This window comes from Filicampus tigris, chromosome 12, assembly GCF_054856515.1.
Source record: "Filicampus tigris isolate MCC_2025a chromosome 12, RoL_Ftig_1.0, whole genome shotgun sequence".
In the NCBI taxonomy this organism is placed as follows: Eukaryota; Metazoa; Chordata; class Actinopteri; order Syngnathiformes; family Syngnathidae; genus Filicampus; species Filicampus tigris.
In genome coordinates, this window is record NC_141228.1 from 23,265,300 (window position 1) to 23,285,073 (window position 19,774).

At 48.6% G+C, this 19,774-nt stretch overlaps 3 protein-coding genes across 4 annotated transcripts; 2 read left to right on the forward strand and 1 right to left on the reverse strand.

Annotated features, from left to right (window-relative positions):
* Positions 1-31: 31 nt before the first annotated feature.
* c12h19orf25 (chromosome 12 C19orf25 homolog) lies at positions 32-1,787 on the reverse strand. Its single transcript, XM_086046563.1, has 3 exons — positions 1,399-1,787; positions 1,015-1,196; positions 32-348 (listed from the first exon to the last, which is right to left on the reverse strand). Exons 2-3 carry the CDS (start codon positions 1,154-1,156, stop codon positions 176-178), a joined length of 315 nt encoding a protein of 104 aa, XP_085902689.1. The 5' UTR covers positions 1,157-1,196; positions 1,399-1,787; the 3' UTR covers positions 32-175.
* On the forward strand, positions 1,720-9,029 carry sgta (small glutamine rich tetratricopeptide repeat co-chaperone alpha). Its single transcript, XM_086046550.1, has 12 exons — positions 1,720-1,936; positions 2,862-2,996; positions 3,062-3,171; positions 4,271-4,349; positions 4,419-4,518; positions 4,945-5,049; positions 5,252-5,387; positions 5,472-5,534; positions 6,889-6,926; positions 7,017-7,133; positions 7,952-8,075; positions 8,728-9,029. The coding sequence occupies exons 2-11, from the start codon at positions 2,897-2,899 to the stop codon at positions 8,061-8,063; spliced, it is 960 nt and encodes a 319-aa protein (XP_085902676.1). The 5' UTR covers positions 1,720-1,936; positions 2,862-2,896; the 3' UTR covers positions 8,064-8,075; positions 8,728-9,029.
* A 155-nt stretch (positions 9,030-9,184) lies between these two features.
* slc1a8a (solute carrier family 1 member 8a) lies at positions 9,185-19,437 on the forward strand. 2 transcript variants are annotated; one of them, XM_086046545.1, is made up of 13 exons: positions 9,185-10,808; positions 10,891-11,087; positions 11,162-11,466; positions 12,701-12,780; positions 13,376-13,591; positions 14,004-14,046; positions 14,125-14,332; positions 14,649-14,748; positions 14,819-15,052; positions 15,738-15,932; positions 16,020-16,154; positions 16,368-16,470; positions 17,552-19,437. In XM_086046545.1, exons 3-13 carry the CDS (start codon positions 11,212-11,214, stop codon positions 17,699-17,701), a joined length of 1,719 nt encoding a protein of 572 aa, XP_085902671.1. In that variant the 5' UTR covers positions 9,185-10,808; positions 10,891-11,087; positions 11,162-11,211; the 3' UTR covers positions 17,702-19,437. The 2 variants fall into 2 exon arrangements, with proteins under 2 accessions (XP_085902671.1, XP_085902672.1); XM_086046546.1 differs by having other exon boundaries at positions 9,185-10,801.
* Positions 19,438-19,774: the final 337 nt, after the last annotated feature.

A 19,774-nucleotide genomic window follows, 5' to 3' on the forward strand; every position in this document is an offset into this window, starting at 1 on the left:
CCCCTCTAATTGTGATAATACATGGGCATGATGAGAAGCATGGGGAACGTCACTTTATTGTTCACATCCTTCAGCCACTGGAAACATCCAATTGTCAAACATTTGCGTGGCTTCCCTCTAATCAACTTCTGCAGTCACAATGCTGTCAAAGGTTGACGCTGTGGCTCCGGAGCAGTCAGCAAAGTTCATCCTTGACCTCCGCCAGGTGGCGGTCCAGTTGCTGGCCTGCTGCCCTCAGATGGTCCCGCTGGCGCGAAAGGACCGACTCCACTTCCTGCAGTTGACGTTTTACGTCCACGTGACGCCGACATTGCCGGAAGGTTCGCTCCGCCTCACCCGCCTCGCCAGCTGATGACACAACATTCAGTGTCAATCACATTGGCTGGACCCCGTGTCTGTCTTGACCCTGTCAAGTCCGATCTGAGATTTATTTCTAATATCCTAGAAGTGTGTTTGTGAGTGTGAATGTTTGTTTGCCTATGTGTGCCCTGCGATTGGCTGGCAACCAATTCAGGGTGTGCCCTGCCTACTGCCCGTAGACAGCTCGGAGAGGCTCCGGCACGCTCGTGACCCTTGTGAGGATAAGCGGCTTGGATAATGGATGGATGGATATTCTCCATGTTTGAAGATGGGTGCTGAAAACGGGTGCAAAGTTTGACAACCAGCACACAGTTGTGGAGACATCGCATTCAGCTGTTTTGCACTTCAGTTTTGTGGATTTTGTACATATGTATGCATGTGGCTAAAACTGCGCCCAGTGATGCACTTGAGCCAAGAGTGTGATAAGTTTCAGGTTAAACGTGAAAAGTTTCACGTTAAACATGATGGTCATGGAAGGAGCAGGTGGCAACGACCTCTGAACTGTGTGCTGAAAAATCGATTGCAACCAGACCCTTCCGTTTCAATTGAAGATTTCTGCACTCCAGAAATGACAACATCCATATCAAGCAAGTGCAACACATCACGTCACATCATGCGGTGAATAAAGCGTGCCAAGTTGTGGCGAGGCCTCACGTTGTTGTGGTGGTTGCAGGATGGTGAAGACCGGGTCGTCGGTATCGGCGCCACTGACGTCCTCCAGGATGTGGTCCACGCTGGGCGGAGAGGGTCTGCTGGGCAGGACCACGCGCTTCTTGTTTTTCAAGCTCACGTTCATGACCGCGTTGACCACAACCCGGAGGTGACGATCGGTCCGCCTGGGCACGACACAAGGCCTTCAGTTCGTCATGTTCCTGCTTTGCTAGTCAACGAGTTCGATCTTGATGAGGATGGTGTCCGTGAAGGCTCAGCAGTTCGCTTAATGCCCAACACGTCACATTTCACCGTTTCAATGCACGCCTAAAATTATGCACTTGCACATTGACTAGTAACCATAAAACGAGCGTGTGCGCGTGTTACCTTTTCTGTTGACTACATGGAATTCGGCAGCCCAAATGACGTCACTTTTTATTGACGTGCTCTCGTCCGTCAGATTCACGTGCCCACAGGAATGTTCACTTACTAAATAAACGCTAGTCCACTTTTGCCCAACCGTGAGCAATTCATAGCTCATTTGAAACATGCAACGTCGCCGAAATTCTTCTGTTTTTATTTGACAGCCACGCTACTTTTAGCTTTGTTTGGCGCCGCCTGTCGCCTTGGATGATTGATTCGCGATCACTCAGATCAGGGAAAGTTTATTTATTCTTACAATTCCTCAATGTTTTTTCCAAATCAATTTCTTTCTTAGTAAACATTGCCTTGACATTAGCGAAGATGCTAAAGCGGCTAATTTAGCCAAGAGGCTCGGAGACTCTATGTGACGTCATAACCTCGCGCCGGTAAACTGTTGCTTGCTACGCTTTGCCGAGCGGAAGGAAGGAGCAGCAACAGCAAAGTCAACATTTCTCTCCCAGTGGCCGTCTGCCAGCTCGCCTTAGAAGCTTTCCCGCGTTTGGTGAGACAGTAAATGCTCTGTTTTGATTTTTAGCTCGAAGGCGTCATTTAGACCTCGACAATACGCCACATACCAAATGCGCCCAATTAGCCTGTTAGCTGCTAGCTTCGCGCGTGGCCTTGCTTACTTGTGGGGACACAGGCATTAGAATTAATAGTAGAAGTAATGTTTTCCATTTTGAGTACAACATTTGACACAAAACTGCCAATATTCGACCCACGTCACAACCCAAGCATTTCTCACGCCGTCGGCTTCAGAAAGACAACTCTTGTTGTTTTCCGGCAGGTTTTAATATAAAATGACCAAGTAAGCTGCCGTGTTGCTTTTTTTTTATCGAGGTATGTGTGTAAAGATTTGAGTCACATGAAACCAGCGTTATCAGATCGATATTTTTAATGACGATTTCAGTGATATCACTATCATTGTCCAGTGGAAAGTATTAAGTCATGAATATGTAATAATGGTGTAAATATTGTGTCCACCTCTTAAAGCAGGACAAATGGGGCTCAAGATTTTAAGGGTGAACTTCTCGTTGACTTCTTCTAGTTTTAAATTCTTTACTCTTAACTTTTATCTTTTTTTGTTTTTTTTGTTTAAAGAAGGCATCAGAGCAGGGGACCTGGCCGCTTCAGGTCCAGAAAATGTGTGCGCGAGACAATCAATTTACTTCGTATTTGGCAGAATCACAGACACATAAATAATACTCATAAATACATGACTTTTCCAGAAAAAAAAACAAGCAAAAAAAGCATGATACCAGCATGGAAGACAATTGAATACGTATGTGGATACATGGGATGTTTTAATTCAATGATGGTACGTTTTAGAATGTAACAGATTTGTTATCAAAACAGATTTGTTATCATATCACCCCTACTAATCGTACATATGGCCAACGTGTTTGTATTGTCTGTTGCTATGCTAGCTGTGAGTGCTTGTGCGGCGCCCGCCTGTGCCGCCATGACGGACCACAAGCGTTTGGCCTTCTCCATCATCCGCTTCCTCCACGAGCAGCTGCAGTCGGGCAATCTGTCGTCCGGCGCGCAGGAAAGCCTGGAAGGTGAGCTGCCATCGCAATCTTTGAAGAGCCACGGCATGGTCCCTCTCAACCGTGTCCCTCCGCAGTGGCCGTCCAATGTCTGGAGACGGCATTTGAAGTGTCCACGGACGACCAGAGCCTCGCTGTCCCACTCACGTTACCTGAGATCTTCGCCTCCGCCACTCGCCAGGCCTCGGTGAGAGCTGCCTGCCGCTCATGTCGTCCCAAGCGGCCACTTTTTGATTTGACTAGTGGGGTTGGTCATTTTCATCTATTATTACCTTAACATATGTCCTGGTACGTGCTTCGGTCTGCTGCTCGAGGAACCCTTCTCAGACAGACTGACAGGTTTCAGTTGAAAATATCCGCCAATAATCTCATAAGGGCCAAAATTCCCACGAGTTGATGCGTCAGACTGCATGCCTTGCCTCAAAAACTCGACTTGATCAAATGGAGCGTTATTGGCGAGAGGAGCAGCATGGGCAGTAGAATAGCCCATGAACTAGCAACGTGACAAGATTTTCTTCAAATGACCTGCTGTCAAAATGTTGATCACTTCACTTCTGCCTGACTTCCTGATCCCACGGGAGACAGAGGTACGACCCGGTGCTGCTGTTTCTACTTGACCATCGTTTTTGTATTTCCTATTTCTTATATTAAATACTCAAAGACAAAATCTAAATGTATCAGAATTTCATTTGAGCACAATATCACCTATAAACGTTACAAGAACCGTGGTGCAGGAATTCCACTATGGATACTTTTTTCCATGACGAGGCAGAAGGGCCTCTTGCCTGGTGGCCTCGTTCGTCTCAGATTTCCTTACAGGAGATTTAGAAATGGCAAAAAAAATAAATAATGGAAAGGGCAGAAGTGAACCTTCTGAATCAAATGAGGTCCTGCTAGGATACTTGTCTGTCCAAAGATCTCAACACTTTTATTTATTGACAATGATTCGATGAATGAAAGATAACATACCAAAAAGTGCAATTGAAACAATAATCGGGTCAAAGTCGAAATGCCCCCAGCTGAACTGTGCGCCTCTCAAATACTGCTGACTCATGCGCAAGAATATACTCAAGAAAAAGAACCAAGTTGCTCTAACATAATAGACATTTAGGACATGAAGATGAGAGGTTGACGAGACGATAAAAAGTGTCCATTCATGCGGCAATACTGATCGGCACAAAGCTGATAGTGTGACTAGAGTAAGAATGCCGTCAAAGAATGTCACGATGATATTCCGAGACAAATGTTGAAGAAGCTGCTGTTTTTTTTTTTTTTTCTTGTATCAGTCGCAGGTAAACAACAACAACGCCGCCACCGCCGTCAGCGAAGAGCAGCAAGCCGAGGCTGAGAGGCTCAAGACGGACGGTATGGTAACGTGGCCGCCCGCGTGGGGTTGGCGCGCGTGGCCCTAAATTGACGCGCTCTCTCGTGCAGGGAACGATCAAATGAAGGTGGACAACTACGCTGCCGCTGTGGAGTTTTATTCTAAAGCCATCGCCCTTAACCCTCAGAACGCCGTCTACTACTGCAACAGGTCAGTGCGCTGCCATCTCGCCACTTAGCTTACGTGTGAGAGTCTGGATGTCAACCGGGGCCTGCATGGGTCCCAGTCCATTTATTGGCGCCAACATTCAACATTTTGATGACGATGGCCTTCAACCTTTTTTAAAAATCTGATGGCCGATGAGAGGTCAATATAAAACAGTGCTAACTTAAGGAACTATTTATTTCAATTCTCAGTGCACTGTAAAAAGTTTGCTGCTGGCCCAAAATGTTGGAAACAGTGTTTGCGTGAAGCTCTTAAAATACTATATTTCAATACCACAATACATTTTGTCCATCACGTAAGCAACTGTGACAAACAAATGGTCACCTGGGTAACTCGTTTGTCAAGGTGCCTTAAAGTGTCATTTGTGTGGCAAGTCCATCTTGTAATGAGTGTCATGTGACGTGTGCGCAGGGCGGCAGCGCTGAGCAAGCTTGGAAATTACGCGGGGGCGGTGCAGGACTGCGAGCAGGCCATCGGCATCGACTCAAACTACAGTAAAGCTTACGGCAGGATGGGGTGAGAACTGATGCCGTGGCACAACAACCCCGCCCCCCCCCAAAAATAAATCGGTCAAATACCGGACTCGGGCGCATGGGCAGCGCCCCGCCTCCGATTCAATTCTGAACGCAGAAAATGTCGACGACTGCGAATCTGTGCCATTTATACAAACGGCTCGTTGAGAAAAGTCAGCACCGTGCTTGTGCACGCGTCCATGCAGGTTGGCGTTGGCGAGCCTTAACAAGCACGCCGAGGCGGTGACCTTCTACAAGAAAGCTTTGGAACTTGACCCAGACAACGACACCTACAAGTCCAACCTGAAGATAGCCGAGGACAAGATGGACGCCACCAGTCCCGTAAACGTCTCTCTCTCGCTTTTTGGCACATTGTGTGTGTGTGTTTGTTAACGTGATACACGCGTGTGTGTGTGCTCATGTCAGGTGGCGGGAATGGGCGGAGTGGACCTAGCTGGACTTCTCAGTAATCCTGGTTTCATGAACATGGTGAGACCACATCGGGATGATCATTTTGAAGGATAAAACTGTAATTCGTATTCAGTGAACCCTGTGAACACATTTCAGCGTTAGGCAATCAGGATTTTGAAACGGATCACCGATGAGCGAGTTAACGCAAAAATCGATCATCGATGGAACAATATATCATGTTGCTGTATATGCTGTGCAACCTGATTATTAACTGAATTAGTTGCCATAAGAACACAGACAAATTCTCATTCGTGTGTTTTGTTTTCTTTTTTTTTTTCCTGGGCCATATACGACCCGTGGGGCTTTTTAATCCCGTCCCACCCAACTTGTCCAACGAAAACAAAAAAAAAACTCGTTTATTTGCATGTGCTATCTGGCCAAACACTCAACACGCAAATGTTCCTGGCCCGGCTCCTCTGTCAAATTTTACATCCTAACGTGGCCCGCAAGTCCCAAAGTTTGGCCACCCCTGGGTTAGTGTACAACAATGATAATAGAGTAGCCTCCCTTACTGATGCACAGAGGCAACAATGCAGAGAGAAGCACAGCCCATATCTTTCCGCTCATCTGTGAAAAGCGCTTCCCAATGTCATCTTTCTCACTTTCCCTTGGGGGGGGCCATTCTAATTTATTGGCTTAAGGCCTCCGCTGGCTGAACTAGGGCCAACCGTGTCTTTTCCACGCCGCGAGCGCTCACCACCAATTAGCTCGCTGGCTAACGGACGCAGTGGACAGGCGGCGGCGGCGGCCTCGTCACAGCCTTGCTTCATGTTGGGTTGTCGTGTGGCTCCACGTAACGAGACACTTCGGGTAACAGGCAAGCCTTTGTAAAACTCCACATGACTTTTGACAGGACTTCCTGCTTGTTGTAAAGGCCACAATGCTTTACGTTTCAACATAAGGAGCTAACCTGAATAACGCAAAACATAAACCGGTTAGGAATTTAAATCATGTTACCAACCCTTTCCTGGTGGCATCCAGACAAGAGGCATTTTCAGGTTGTAAACATGGCGAGCTAGCTAATTGCACGCTGTACTGGTAGAAATGGACGAATAATGAGACCGAAGTAAAGCTTACACCCGAGCTCTACTTAGCCAGTGATTTTTATTTATTTATGCCCCCGCCCCTCACACCACCGGTACTACTCGTACCACAACTTGAGAATACAAAAATTGTACAGTGTTGCTTTGAAGCACACGTCGATGAATATAAGGTAAAAAGAACTTGATTATGGCTGGAATGAATTGATAGTATCAATTTTGATGGGGAACGTGATCGCGGGGAAGAAAAATCTGTGATATAGTGGTGAACAGTCTATTGTTCTTCTTAATAATTATATGAATAATTGTATGAAACCTGATGCTTGTTGCAGGCATCGTCGCTGATGACGAACCCTCAGGTCCAGCAGATGTAAGTGTGTGTGTGTGCGTGCATGCGCGCGTGCCTCTTTGCTGTTTATGTTTTGTATTGGCTGACGGGCGTGTCGTGGCTACGCGTCAGGATGTCGGGAATGATGTCGGGAACGTACGGCGGCGGGGGTGGAGCGGGAGGAGGCGGAGCCCCGGGAGGAGTCGCAGGACCTGCACCGACCGGAGATTTATCAGGACTCATCCAGGCGTATGTGCACTCCAACACATTTGATTGACACGTCACTCATCCTCTGTTACTTTGGACATTATTCAGAGAAAAAGCTGGTGTCAAATCAGGAGCAATGTGACAAGAGTTACCAAAGATGACAGTCTTATCAAAATGCCGAGTCTGATTGGACACTCGATAGTTGCTGAAAATGGCCCCTCAAAATACCTTTGTGCTAATTAGGGAGTCAGGAAGTGACCAAGGAAGCAATCATTCATCAGTCCCTACTCGCCGATCACAACAATTGGCAATTTCCCCAGTCTACCTAATTTCTTCTTCCGTTTGGAGGAATCACTTCAACTTGAGTGCAATGCCACAAGAATTTGGAAAATCAGACGGTGACTTCCAAAGAAATAGATTTAAAAAAAAAAAAAAATTTTAACCAACAATAATTATCATCATGAATAGTAATATAATTACAGGAGTGTATCGTTGCCACACCAGGAAAACAAATGAGTACAGTCTGATGAATTTCATGTTTTAACGTCATTTTGACTTCAGCATTTGGCGAAACCAGGGCCCGACGGATTCATCGGCCGGCTGATTAATCATTTGATTAATCATGTGCCAAATAGCAGAATCTGCATTGGCCTGAAAAAAAATACGGGCTGGGCCCTAGGCAGGTTCAGCTACTTTATGTGTGCCTTGCTTTGACATCTTTTGCCCGTACACTGCTAAGTCAAGGAAGCCTCGACTTCAACTCTAAATGATGTCATCATTGGTCTCCATCTGATGGATGCTAATGTGTTGCTAGCACATGATGATGCTAACCAGCACCCGTGTCTTTTGGTGGGTTTTAGAGGTCAGCAGTTCGCTCAGCAGATGCAGCAGCAAAATCCAGAACTCATCGAGCAGCTCAGGAGTCAAATACGCAATCGCATGCCGAGCGCCGAGAACGAGGAGCAGCCGTGACGCCCGTGCCCGGTAACTCTGCCCACAGGATGTCATCAAACGTCGCGCTTCGAGACGGAACACTTCCACACGGTGGTTTCGTGCGTTAAAGCAGGGAAAACATTTTGACTGGCGTTGTGAGCGAGGCCAACTCACTCGAACCTCACTCCAGCTGTTGGCTCGTATTGTTTTGTGCAGTGCTTCTCTAGATTCTTGCACCAAGTGCTAGCTAAAAATAAAGTACCACGGTCACGGCCAAAAGTAAAATACAGTTATGGTTGAAGCCAAAGTCTTCAACATTGGGCAGTAATCAAATCAATGGAGTAATTCAGTTTGGAAAAAGGCTCAACCCAAACTCTCTTCCCCAAAGCTCTGGAGCCACCCATTTTCTACACGGAATCATTTTTAACATGGATGCACGCACCACTAAGGTGAGAAACCAGTGATTGTGAAAGTGCGGTGCACATAAGCATCACTAAATTCAATACAAATAAAACTTAACATTTAAAACATTAAAATGAAATCTTTAGCTATGGAATCCTGTGGATTGACCTAAGGCTGACTTCAGTCAAGTCATGTGATGCCAGTTCCCCTCCTCTGCTTGTCATAATGGCTGCGATGATGATGATGATGATGATGATGATGATGATGATAACGGCGAGTGCATGTGTGTGGCGTTTTCCAGGCAGGCCACGTTTGAGCAGGGGGAGCCGGCGTCGACTCTTCCTTTGACCTCGGGGCGATTTTTGTGATTGGAATGAAGTTGAATCGGTCAGCCGACGATTGGTGCATGAGAGGAGCCTCCACGCTCTGGCCGGCCACGTCCCTCGGGGAAGCCCCTCCCACTTTTTGACCACCGTGTGCTTTTGAGTGTCGACGTGCGCGTCCTCTCAAAACTACGTTGTGCGTGTGCGTGCTGAGGCCAGTCATTGAGGCTGAACAATTAAAAGATTTGACGTCTCTGCTGTTGGCTGAGCTTCGATTGCAGACGAGTTGTCATCAATGACTGCAAACTTTCAGACTTTCAACTTGGTGAGCTGACTTGACATGTAAGTAAAATTAAGAGAACCTGATCGCTAGGCCTGCAACTAACCAGTAATTTAATAATCAATTCATCTGAGAATTTTTCCCTTTAATCAATTATTCATTAAAAACAAATTGACGGTGCAATAAATGCACAAAAATAAATTGATTACTAGTTTGTTCCGTAACATCCGTCAGAAAATTGGCCAAAAAGTTGCTTTCCGGTGTATGCAAATGTCTTGTGTATATATTAAAAACACACAAAGAATCTGTCTGCTTTCATGGAGTATGGGAGAGGTCTGCTGTTGAGGAGCTGAAATCCCAAGCATTTGGACACTTAAGTTCAACAAGGTTTCGTATCGATTTATCAAAATGGCCTCTACTGACAGCAAAGGTAAACTGAAAATGACATAGTTGCTCAGGGAACGACCAGTCAGGGCTCAGCTCGCAAACGCGCCAAATAGTTGACCCGTGATTGGTCGTTCCCTGAGCACTGTGATGTCATTTCCAGTTGACAAAATGGCCGCCCCCTGACAGAACAAAACAGCTGGATTTTGCTGCTTAGTTGGGCCGTACGGAACAGATTGTTGTAAAGGAAATGTTTGAGTTGACTTGCCCTTCAAAAGGAAGTTGTAATTCTAGCAATGGTTGGGGAAGGTGCCACCTTGAAAGAATGTGAGCCATAACCCTTTACCACCACATTTTCGCACTAGAGACCAACATTGGCCGTCACTCCAGAAAAGTGGCGTCAAGTTCTTTTGAAACCGTGCAGTCTGACAACCTATGTTCAGTCATTTTTGTTCCATTAGGCCAACTAAAACTCATTCACTGCCAAAAACATATTTATGTCTTTTCACAGTCCAGACAATCAATTTCAAGAACTCGTTTATATATTTTTTTCTAACATTAAGGAATAAGAAGGCCTGAAAATGTCTGGCAGTGAATGAGTTAATACCTCTTAATAATTAGTTTGAGAGGAGGAATCCCAGGGGAGGGGTTAGAGTAGACGCAGTCTGGCAGTGGCAATCTTTCTAGCATCAATAATTCACCACTCAAGCCTCCAACTGCGCCACCGACTGGTGGAACGGAACTTATCCGAGGCAGTCCAAAAGTCCTTCGTGACCTCCCCGAATTCCTCCCATGCCAGAGTTTCTTGATCAGCAACCGCATTGCCGCATTCCGCTTGGCGTGCTGCTATTCATCAGCTTCCTCTGGAGTCCCGTGGACTAAAAAAGGCCCGTCAGCATGATGGCATCCCTCACCACCAGTGTCCACCGTAAGGTTTGGGGATCGCCACCTTCTTACGCCAGTTTACTGCCTCAACAATGAAAGCGAAGAAGAACTCGGCCCTCTCAAATGTCCCCTTCCTCTGGAGGCGGGAGTCGGAAAGCCTTCTGACCGGGGTACACTGCCAAATGTTCCCAGCAGACGTCGGCCGGACCGCCATCTTTCCCATCATCGGCGTCGGCAGACCACCGGGTGGTGATCGGTTGAAGGACCCGCCCCTCTTTTGACTCCAGTGTCCAAGAAATGCTGATGCAAGTCCGGAGAGCGCGACAGCAAAGTCCATCTTGGAACTGCGGCCTCTCGGTGTCGCATTTGTAACACCCGATCAAAAATTGCACATGAGCTTTCAGAGAGAGACCCCAAAACATTCCCAGATTTCAGTCGTAAGCTAGATCCAGCCGGCCATATACCTGCGGCTAGCAATGATTCACTGTTGACAAAATGCGCAGGTGCACCGTGAGTTTCTTCAAGTATCCACACAGCCTTGTTTTATTCTTAGCCTTCTGCTTCGTCTTTGACAATCGCGCCATGTTTTTAGGTTCATTGAAAAACAAAACAGTCGAGTAGAGCCCCAAAAGCCGATGCAGGGTCGCAGAGTTTGTTGCTGTGCGGCGGGCCCGAGCGATTGACATCTTTGTCTTTAACCGCTGCCCTTGAAGACGCTTTTCAATTGTTTCCTGAGCCCAAGTTGACCTCTGAACCCGACTTGCCCAGGGTCCACCGAGGAAGAAGAGTGTAAGCGCGGTACCTGTTGCTAAGCCTCTTAGTCCCGCTAAGTCTGCGGCGACTTAATCCCGCTCCTCCCGCAGGAGAAGTTGCCGAGCTGCCGCCCTTCGCTTGCCGTTTGCCCGCTACCGTCATGGACGAGCTTCTGCTGGCCGGCGGCGGCGGCGAGGACGACGCTCGCTCCGAACGTTCGTTCTGCGCGGCCGCAGATGGAGGAGGAACGGCGGACGGCCTCAAGTCCTTCCTCCGCGCCCCGGTGAGCCGCAACGTCCGCCTGGCGCTGCGGAACTTCGCCAAGAGGAACGGCCTGCTGACCTTGTCCGTGGCGGCCGTGCTGACGGGCTGCACGCTGGGATTCATACTGAGGGGCACGCAGCTCTCCACGCAGGTACCGGCCGCCTGCGCCTCAAATACCGCAAATGCGGGCCAAAATGCCACCACACCGAAATAGGAAGGGACACAATCACATTGCTGCCATGCCAGAAAAAAATGTTCCGTATTATGTTTTCATGATCACTCTTTCAACGTGATAAGGTTGCACTTTATCAAAATTTACTTGGCTTTTTCGTTTTTCCACAATACGGAAGCGTATTGTTCAGAAGCGTGTTGCTGCCATGCACACCATCAATGAGACTTCACTATCAAGCTGTAGGTGATGAACGCGATCGATGTCATGTTTTAAGATAGTTTCTCGTTTGAAGTGACAAATTGAACGTAGTTTGAACTAAGTTTACTTGGTGTGTTATATGCAAGGAGACGAAGAAGAGAATTGTGGTCTGCAAAGTATATGGATTATTGTCCAGTGTTCCAAGTTTAACGGGGAAGTCAACCCAAGCATATTTTGTTCAAGAATGTGGCCCGTGCAGGCCCACTAGTTGAATCGCGGCATTCTGATTAATATTGCGTTTGTGGAATTGTGTAAAATGCACCCGTTTTTGTCCATCTCAGGGGCAGCCATTTTGTCACTTCTGAAAATGACATCACAGATGCTCAGGGCTCAGATAACGAGCAATCACAGCTCACCCGTTGTTACCCGCGCAACTGGGATGTCATTTTCATCCGACAGAAGTGACAAAATGGCCGCCCCCTGAGATGGCTAAAAACGGGTGCATTTTACTCAATTCCACAAACGCAATATTAATCAGAATGCAGCGATTCAACAAGTGGGCCTGCTGGGAACATCTTCTTGAGCAAAATATGCTTGGGTTGACTTCCGCTTTAAGGAATACTGCGCGTGTGGGATTTCAAAATACTTCTCTCACAAAAACATGCTGGCTTTGGACCTTTTGGCCGAAATTTCCCAATAAACCTAAACCCGCATGCCTGTCCAACTGTTGCATGTTTTAGGACTTCTGGCACAATTTGGAGGTGCTGACAGGCCAAAATCGTTTCGTAACTGCTCATAAATTCTGAGAGAACTGAAATTCCTTGATCTAGTTCTATTGAAGTGTATAATAATGCTAATACCAAAAGCTGTTCCACAAAAGTTTGAAACAGAGCAACTTCAGTTGGATGGTCCTTCAGTCTTTAAACTTGCCAGGTTGCCAAGTCAACTGATGGGCCAGCAGTGCAGTACACTTGACGCGTTGATTGCGAAAGGCTGCTTTTGTTTTGCAACGCAGGCCAAGATCTACTTCTCCTTCCCTGGCGAACTTCTCATGAGGATGCTGAAGATGCTCATCCTGCCGCTCATCACCTCCAGGTAGGCGTGGCCCGCCATAGGCCGCGCGGCAACATGCAAACACAAATAACTCAAACTAACATTGGGGGGTGAGGGGAAATGTTGACAAAATAAAATAAAAACAAAAACGCTTTAAAAAAAATCCTAGCTAAAACCACACCTTACATTTATAAAACTAACTAAAGATAAAGTGAAAATGTCCTTTGATTTCACTGAATATCATATCTGAGCTTTCAAGGTTGAATTAATTTCGGTATTACTGTTCAGCCGTACACAAGAAGGAGGTCAGATGGCCCTTTGAGCATTGGACTTGACTTTACTTTATGACACAATATTTTGTGGCCTTTTCCTTCCTTTCTTTTACTTGCACTCGACAAATAAGTAAAAAAAAAAAAAAAAAAAAGGTAACTAAATTTCATAAAAATGTAGCTAAATTGAAACATAAAAAAAAAATACAAATGAATAAAAACGGACAAATCTGCTCTAAAAACAAAGCAAAAGTCAAAATGAAATAAAATGTGACTCTAAGGAAAAATCCCAAACTACGTGAACCTGGTTTGTGTTGATCTTGGTGCGCGCGCATGGATGCGTGTTTTGTGCGTTTGCGTGTGCGCAGCTTGATGTCGGGCCTGTCGTCGATGGAGTCTCGGGCCTGCTGCCGCATGGGCGTGCTGACGGTGACGTACTACCTGTGGACCACCTTCATGGCGGTGGTGGTGGGCATCGTGCTGGTGGTCATCATCAAGCCGGGCGTGGGCACCGACATGGAGAGCAACCGGCTGGGGGGCGGGCCCGTCATGACCTCGGCCGACGCCCTCCTCGACCTCATCAGGTCGGCCCGCCGTGCCGAGCGTCCGCTGAACTCCGCCTTTACAGTTACATCTGCTAGCATGCTAACGACACGCGCTTGGCAACCCGAAACACTTCGGCAAACACAAGACACCGCAGACGTGCTCACATCCAAACACGGACACCCTGCTTCCTCACACACGTGCGCACACATTCTAACACACGCAGTCACCGGCAGCCTGAGACCACACGCACTGTGACACACATACGCATGCAAACACAAACAAGCGCACTCTCACGCACGCACATTCACGTGAATCCAATTAGCTGTCAGGCTAACGGCCGTATTTTTAGTCATTTCCGCGGCTGAGTGCCAGCTTAGCTCTTAGCGGCACGTTGGCGTGCGGGCCACGCCCCTTCTCTGCACCTTTGACCGCTCTCCGACCCGCCCACAGGAACATGGTCCCGTCCAATCTGATCGAGGCCACCTTCCAGCAGGTGAGCGCGGCCCGACCGCCGCTTTGGCTGGCGCGCGCCGCTCCGCTCCGCTCTCACGCTTTGCGTTTGCGTGTTCAGTACAAGACGGACCTGGTGCCCATCCTGAAGGTGCCCGCCCGGACGGTGACGCCCAACTTCGTGTACGTGGTGCCCGGCGACTCTGAGGCCAAAGGCCGGACGGTTCTGCTGGAGCTGACGCCGCCGCCCGAGGTGACGTACAAGACGAGCCCGGGAAGCAGCCAGCAGATGAACGTGCTCGGCATCGTCATCTTCTCGGCCACCATGGGTGAGTGGCGCCGGACGGCCGCCGCCGCTGCCGTGCCCCGTCTTTGAACCCTCGAGTGCGTCTCGACCCACAACTTGCGTTTTTGCGGGACTGCCGCATCTTTAAAACTCCTTCCATGTCTCAAGGACCCATCTGCGGCATTCTCCCATTTGCGGGCCCTTCTCAAGGATCCTCCAGATAATACAAAATGAATTCATAATGGCACCTTCCAAGCACAAATCCCAATTGAGCTTTAAGACCTTTAAGAGCTTTAACGTAGCCTTAGTCTCTCTTGCGAACTCTCGACGCGTGTGCGGTGTGATGTGATGCATGGCAGGCCTGTTGCTGGGCAGGATGGGCGAGCGCGGCGCGCCCTTGGTCAACGTGTGCCAGTGCATCAACGAGTGCGTCATGAAGATCATCAACGCCGCCGTGTGGTGAGCTGTTTGCTAACAGATGCTAGCGCGCTAACAGCCATGCCCAACATGCCCACCGGTGCGCTTTCAGGTACTTCCCGTTCGGCATCGTCTTCCTGGTGGCCGGTAAGATCCTGGACATGCAGGACCCGAGCACTTTGGGCCGGAAGTTGGGCTGGTACGGCGTCACCGTCCTGGCCGGCCTCTTCGTGCACGGCCTGGTGCTGCTGCCCCTCTTCTACTTCCTGCTGACCAAGAAGAACCCGTTCACGTTCATCCGCGGCCTGCTGCAGGCCTTGGTCATCGCCCTGGCCACCTCGTCCAGGTCAGTGGGGAAAGGGGGCTTCCGACGCTACCTCTGGCTGCCCTTGCGAAAAAAGCGGCGCAGATGACACCACCCATCAAAATGCGGGTCAAAGGGCAACCAACGTCCAGGTGGCGGCCATCCGCGCACGTTGAATCAAGGCGCCTGGACCGCTCACGGTCTATTTGGCTGAGTACATTTTACTCCGCAAAGGTTGGATTTGGTCCCGGTCTCAACAGAGTCAAATGTACACTTAGTCAGAGGCAATTTTACACAGAAAAACCTTTTTTCACTCACAAATTCAAAGTCAGAGTTTTGAGTCAGTTTGACTTGCATTGCATCCGTGAATTTAAAAAAAATAAAGTCGCACAAGGGTTGAGGAACGTAGCAACAAACTTCAGCTTATGAAACTGCCACACGAGCCATGTCACACCTACTGTGAGTTAGTAAATGAGGGGTGTCTCCAAAAGGAGACCCCACCCCCAAATCCTTCTTTTGGAGGTCCAGATATTCGGCCTGACGTTGTTGATTTTCAAAAGTCCCGTTAGGAGCGCAATGGCTCCGGCGGGAGGGTGGCCGTCTGCCAACCTGACGTTTGTGGGTTTGTTCCTCAATCCTTGAGAGGCTTTAGAAAAATCAAATCAATCAATAAATCCATGAAAACAGCGGAAGTCAAATTTGCTCCAAAACTTGGCTCGCCGTCCAGCTCGGCCACGCTGCCCATCACCATGAAGTGTCTCCTGGAGAAGTGCCACGTGGACCGGCAGATCGCCCGCTTCGTGCTGCCCGTGGGCGCCACCATCAACATGGACGGCACGGCGCTCTACGAGGCCGTGGCCGCCATCTTCATTGCGCAGGTCAACGACTACGAGCTGGACTTCGGCCAGCTGGTCACCATCAGGTAACGGCCGCCGCCGGTGCGGGGGGGTCGGCTGGGGGGCGCCGCCGCCGCCGCCGCCACGCCTGACCCTGTTTGTGCGCCCGCCAGCATCACCGCCACGGCCGCCAGCATCGGCGCGGCCGGCATCCCTCAGGCGGGCCTGGTTACCATGGTGATCGTGCTCACCTCCGTGGGCCTGCCCCCCGATGACATCACGCTCATCGTGGCCATCGATTGGATCCTGTAGGTCGGCGGCGGCGTGTGGGCGTGCATGTGCGTGTGCACGTTTGTGTCTTTTTGTGGGAGCTTGTGCCTTTGTGTGTGTGTGTTTCTGTATGTGTTTGCATGTGTGTGTATATTTGTGTTTGTCACTCACATACGCCGAACGTCCTGTTGTCATGTGCCGGTCATGTGATGCGTGCTTGCGTGCGTGTGCGTGCGTGCGTGCGTGCGCAGGGACCGATTTCGTACCATGATCAACGTGCTGGGCGACGCCTTGGCGGCCGGCATCATCGCACACCTGTGTCGCAAGGACTTCCCCCTCAGCAGCGAGGGAAAGGTACGCGCGCGCACACGCCAACACGGTAGAATGTTTCCACAAAATTGCCAGAAAATCTTTGGTAAAATGAGATAGGTTTGACTTCAACATTTGACAAAAAAAAATAGAAAGAAGAAGCGACACTTCCTTCTGGTTCAGCCAGACTGACAACACCCCCTTTTCCCCCCACCACCACAATTTGAAATTCCTACTATATAAAGCTCCATTTAAGGTTGTAGCCACATTTCTTCGACTTTACTTTGGTTTTGTCACGTTGTTGCCAGTTTTCTGTGCAGGTTTTGTCACATTATTGTCAGTTTTGTTTGCTTTAGATTTTTATCATGTTTCCCCCAAAATATTTTCGTTTGACTTAAAGGGGGGAAATGAACCCAACTATAATTTTTTCAAGGATATGGCCCACTAGTTGAAACACGGCATTCTGCGGCATTGATATTGCCTTCGTGGCATAAGCGTTAATTCAGCCGTTTTTTGCCATCTCCGGGGGCGGCCATTTTGCCACTTGCTGTCGACTGGAAATGACATCACAATTACTCAGGGCTCAGGTAACGACCATTCACAACTTGCCTGTTTTCTAAAGCTAAGCTGTGATTGTTCATTACCTGAGCAACTGTGATGTCATTTTCAGTCGACAGAAGTCAGAAAATGGCCGCCCCCAGAGATGGCTCAAAAGGGGTGCATTTTCATACTTAAATCATATTCCACAAACACAATATTTGTCAGAATGCCTTGTTTCAACTAGTAGGCTTGCATAGAACATATTCTTGAAAAAATTATGTTTGGGGTGACTTCCATTTTAAATATTTACTACTTTATTAACTATTTGTCTGATTTCTTGCCAAGTGTTTGGTTTCATTCATTTTTTGGGGGGGGCAGTTTTCTTGTTCAGGTTTTTTTTTTCTAAGGGTGTATGACTAAAATTACAATCTTATGTTTTCCCAACAAAGAAAGGAAAAAAAAACACTTGCACCCTTTTTTTGTATTCATTCATTTCAATGGGGAAAGATGAGACCCCCCCATCGGTCTGAAACTGGCAATTTGGCAGCACGCGCTAATGGCGTAACGGCGTCTGCTTCCCCCGCAGAGTGTCCCGTCGTACGGCACGCACGAGCGCGGCGGCGGCGGCGCTGAGCACACGGACGTGCCCATGACACACGTGCACACGCACGGAGACGACCACGCGGCGTTCGAGAGGCACGCGCACACTGTCTACTACAACATCTGCCAGGTGTGAGCGCTAACCCGGCTAGCCGCTGTTACCGCGGCGATGAGGACGTGGGGGCAGTTTTCCGCATGACCTCCATGTGACCTAAGCGGTCTTCATGCATTTGTGCGAGTGCACGCGCGGGACACACGGACTTGGAAATGAGCGGACTAGCAAGCGGCCCCTGGCGGCCATCTTAGGTCGCCACTGCTACTTGTTGGCTCTTGGCTGCAAATTGGCTGTGTTCCGAGTGCAGCGTTTCCTCCCACGTCACCAGATGGAGTCAGGAGAGCGTCTCAGAGAAGCCCCGTTCATTTTTGGCTTCGCCCGCTCACAGTATACTGTCTCCATATTGTGAATTGTGACCTCCGAACGTCAGGTTGACATTTGGCAGCGAATGCTGCCCCGATGGGCTTTGCCTTCATTTCATTTTTGATGCTTCGGACAACATTCCTGCAGATGCGGGCGAATCGTTGCTTAGCACTCCGAGATGTAGCTGATGATAGAGGATTTGAAATGTGCTTTCCTCCCAATGAAATGTGCATGTAGCGCTTCTACACGGTGGCATTTTTGCCATCGAGACTGAAAGTAACGTGAAAACGCCGTGTGGAAATCAATGTATTCGTGTTAGGCGGGCTGATTGAGTGGCCACGCAAGATGGCCGCCGGTGGCTTCGCTTCTCCCGAATGCGAGTCAGCGGCATTGTTTTTGGAATTGACAGAATATTCAATTTTAGGATTCAATAACATTTCCTTTGGCAATGGGAACAAACAAACAACAAAATCTGTACAAACAATCAGACATCCCAGTACAATTCTATCCTAAACAAAATGTTGACAAACTTCAACTAAACAACCTAGAATTATATGTCAAGAAATGTTTTCCTTTTCTTGTTATCTACATTGTTATGCTACGTTCGCACCAAACGCGGATGATGAGTTTCTGGCGGCGCGTTTGAATTGGAGTCAATGTAGTTCGCGCGGGCGGCCGCGGTCGAATGATGCGTTTGGAGCGGTGGGACGCGGAGGGACGCCGAGCGAAGCACCGAAAATCCGTCCGTTCGCCCCATTGGTCGCGTATTAAACAAGTCAACTTTTTTGCCTTTCCGCCTCGCGGCAGCCAGTCGGCGTCGGGCATACTATGTCACACACAGCCAAACAGCGTCCTGTTCACTCGGGGAGGCTTTTTTTTTTTTCTTTCAGTTCTTGAACTTTACCTAGACAAGACAGCAATATTATTAGCATTAGCACAGTGTGTCGGTCATTTGATTGTGATGTTGAAAAATGCTGACGTAGTCTACTACCAAGCGAAGCCCCTCCCCTCTCCGCTGTGAGCGAATGAGCAGCTGCAGCATTCAAGATTCAAATTTCTCGCGGTCAAACCCCGAGCGGATCAAGCGACTCGGAAGGCTTCATTCGCGTTTGGTGTGAACGTAGCATTAGTCCTTTCATCATGCTGGCTTCCTGTCGAGCTCTTGTGCTTTACTTCCTCTTTCCGGTTTCAGGGTCACAACGTCAACAAAGCAGCTAACGTGTCAACACTCACTTTGATTTTATTTGGATCGACTAGTCTTGTGGGTGTGTGTGTGTGTGTGTGTGCGTGTGCGCGCGTTTTTGTTTTTCCAAGTCAACCAAGTGTGTCTTAAATGTGGATGTCTTCTGTCTGCCAAGTTTTCAACTAATGCTGACTTTTTCTACTGTTTTTTTTAAAATTTTCTTATTGTTCTGGTGACAATGTGTGAAATTAAACGTTTTTGTAACAACGTCTTTCGTCACTCGCAAAGGTTTTTCTTGATTCGGACTTCACAAAGTGAACTTTGTGCCAATGCGGTCGACCGTCTTGCACGTGGCCAAAGATGAAAGCGGCAAAGGGACTGTCAAGTGGCTTCCTTGTGACGTGCGCCCTTTGCCTTTGCGTGGCCTTTGCGTGGCCTTTGCGAGGCGTCACGCTGGTTTTATTTTTGGTAAAGGATCTTGCCATGGGTAGCGTCCGAGAAGGCCGTCCATCCGTCCGCCCGTCCGCTAAATTTTCTTCTTGAACAGCAGGCAAACATCATCGGAGGTCGCCACCTAGCACACGGCAAAGCTGAACAAACCGATGACC

Bases quoted from the DNA above. Each gene is read 5' to 3' on its own strand.
- c12h19orf25 (XM_086046563.1), bottom strand. From the start codon at position 1,156: ATGAACGTGAGCTTGAAAAACAAGAAGCGCGTGGTCCTGCCCAGCAGA. The intron at 349-1,014 runs GTGAGGCCTCGC...TTGTGTCATCAG, and splicing joins CCTGCAACCACCACAACAAC to CTGGCGAGGCGGGTGAGGCG.
- sgta (XM_086046550.1), top strand. From the start codon at position 2,897: ATGACGGACCACAAGCGTTTGGCCTTCTCCATCATCCGCTTCCTCCAC. The intron at 5,050-5,251 runs GTGAGAACTGAT...GCGTCCATGCAG, and splicing joins AAAGCTTACGGCAGGATGGG to GTTGGCGTTGGCGAGCCTTA. The intron at 6,927-7,016 runs GTAAGTGTGTGT...GCTACGCGTCAG, and splicing joins AACCCTCAGGTCCAGCAGAT to GATGTCGGGAATGATGTCGG.
- slc1a8a (XM_086046545.1), top strand. From the start codon at position 11,212: ATGGACGAGCTTCTGCTGGCCGGCGGCGGCGGCGAGGACGACGCTCGC. The intron at 14,333-14,648 runs GTGAGTGGCGCC...GATGCATGGCAG, and splicing joins CATCTTCTCGGCCACCATGG to GCCTGTTGCTGGGCAGGATG. The intron at 14,749-14,818 runs GTGAGCTGTTTG...GTGCGCTTTCAG, and splicing joins ATCATCAACGCCGCCGTGTG to GTACTTCCCGTTCGGCATCG.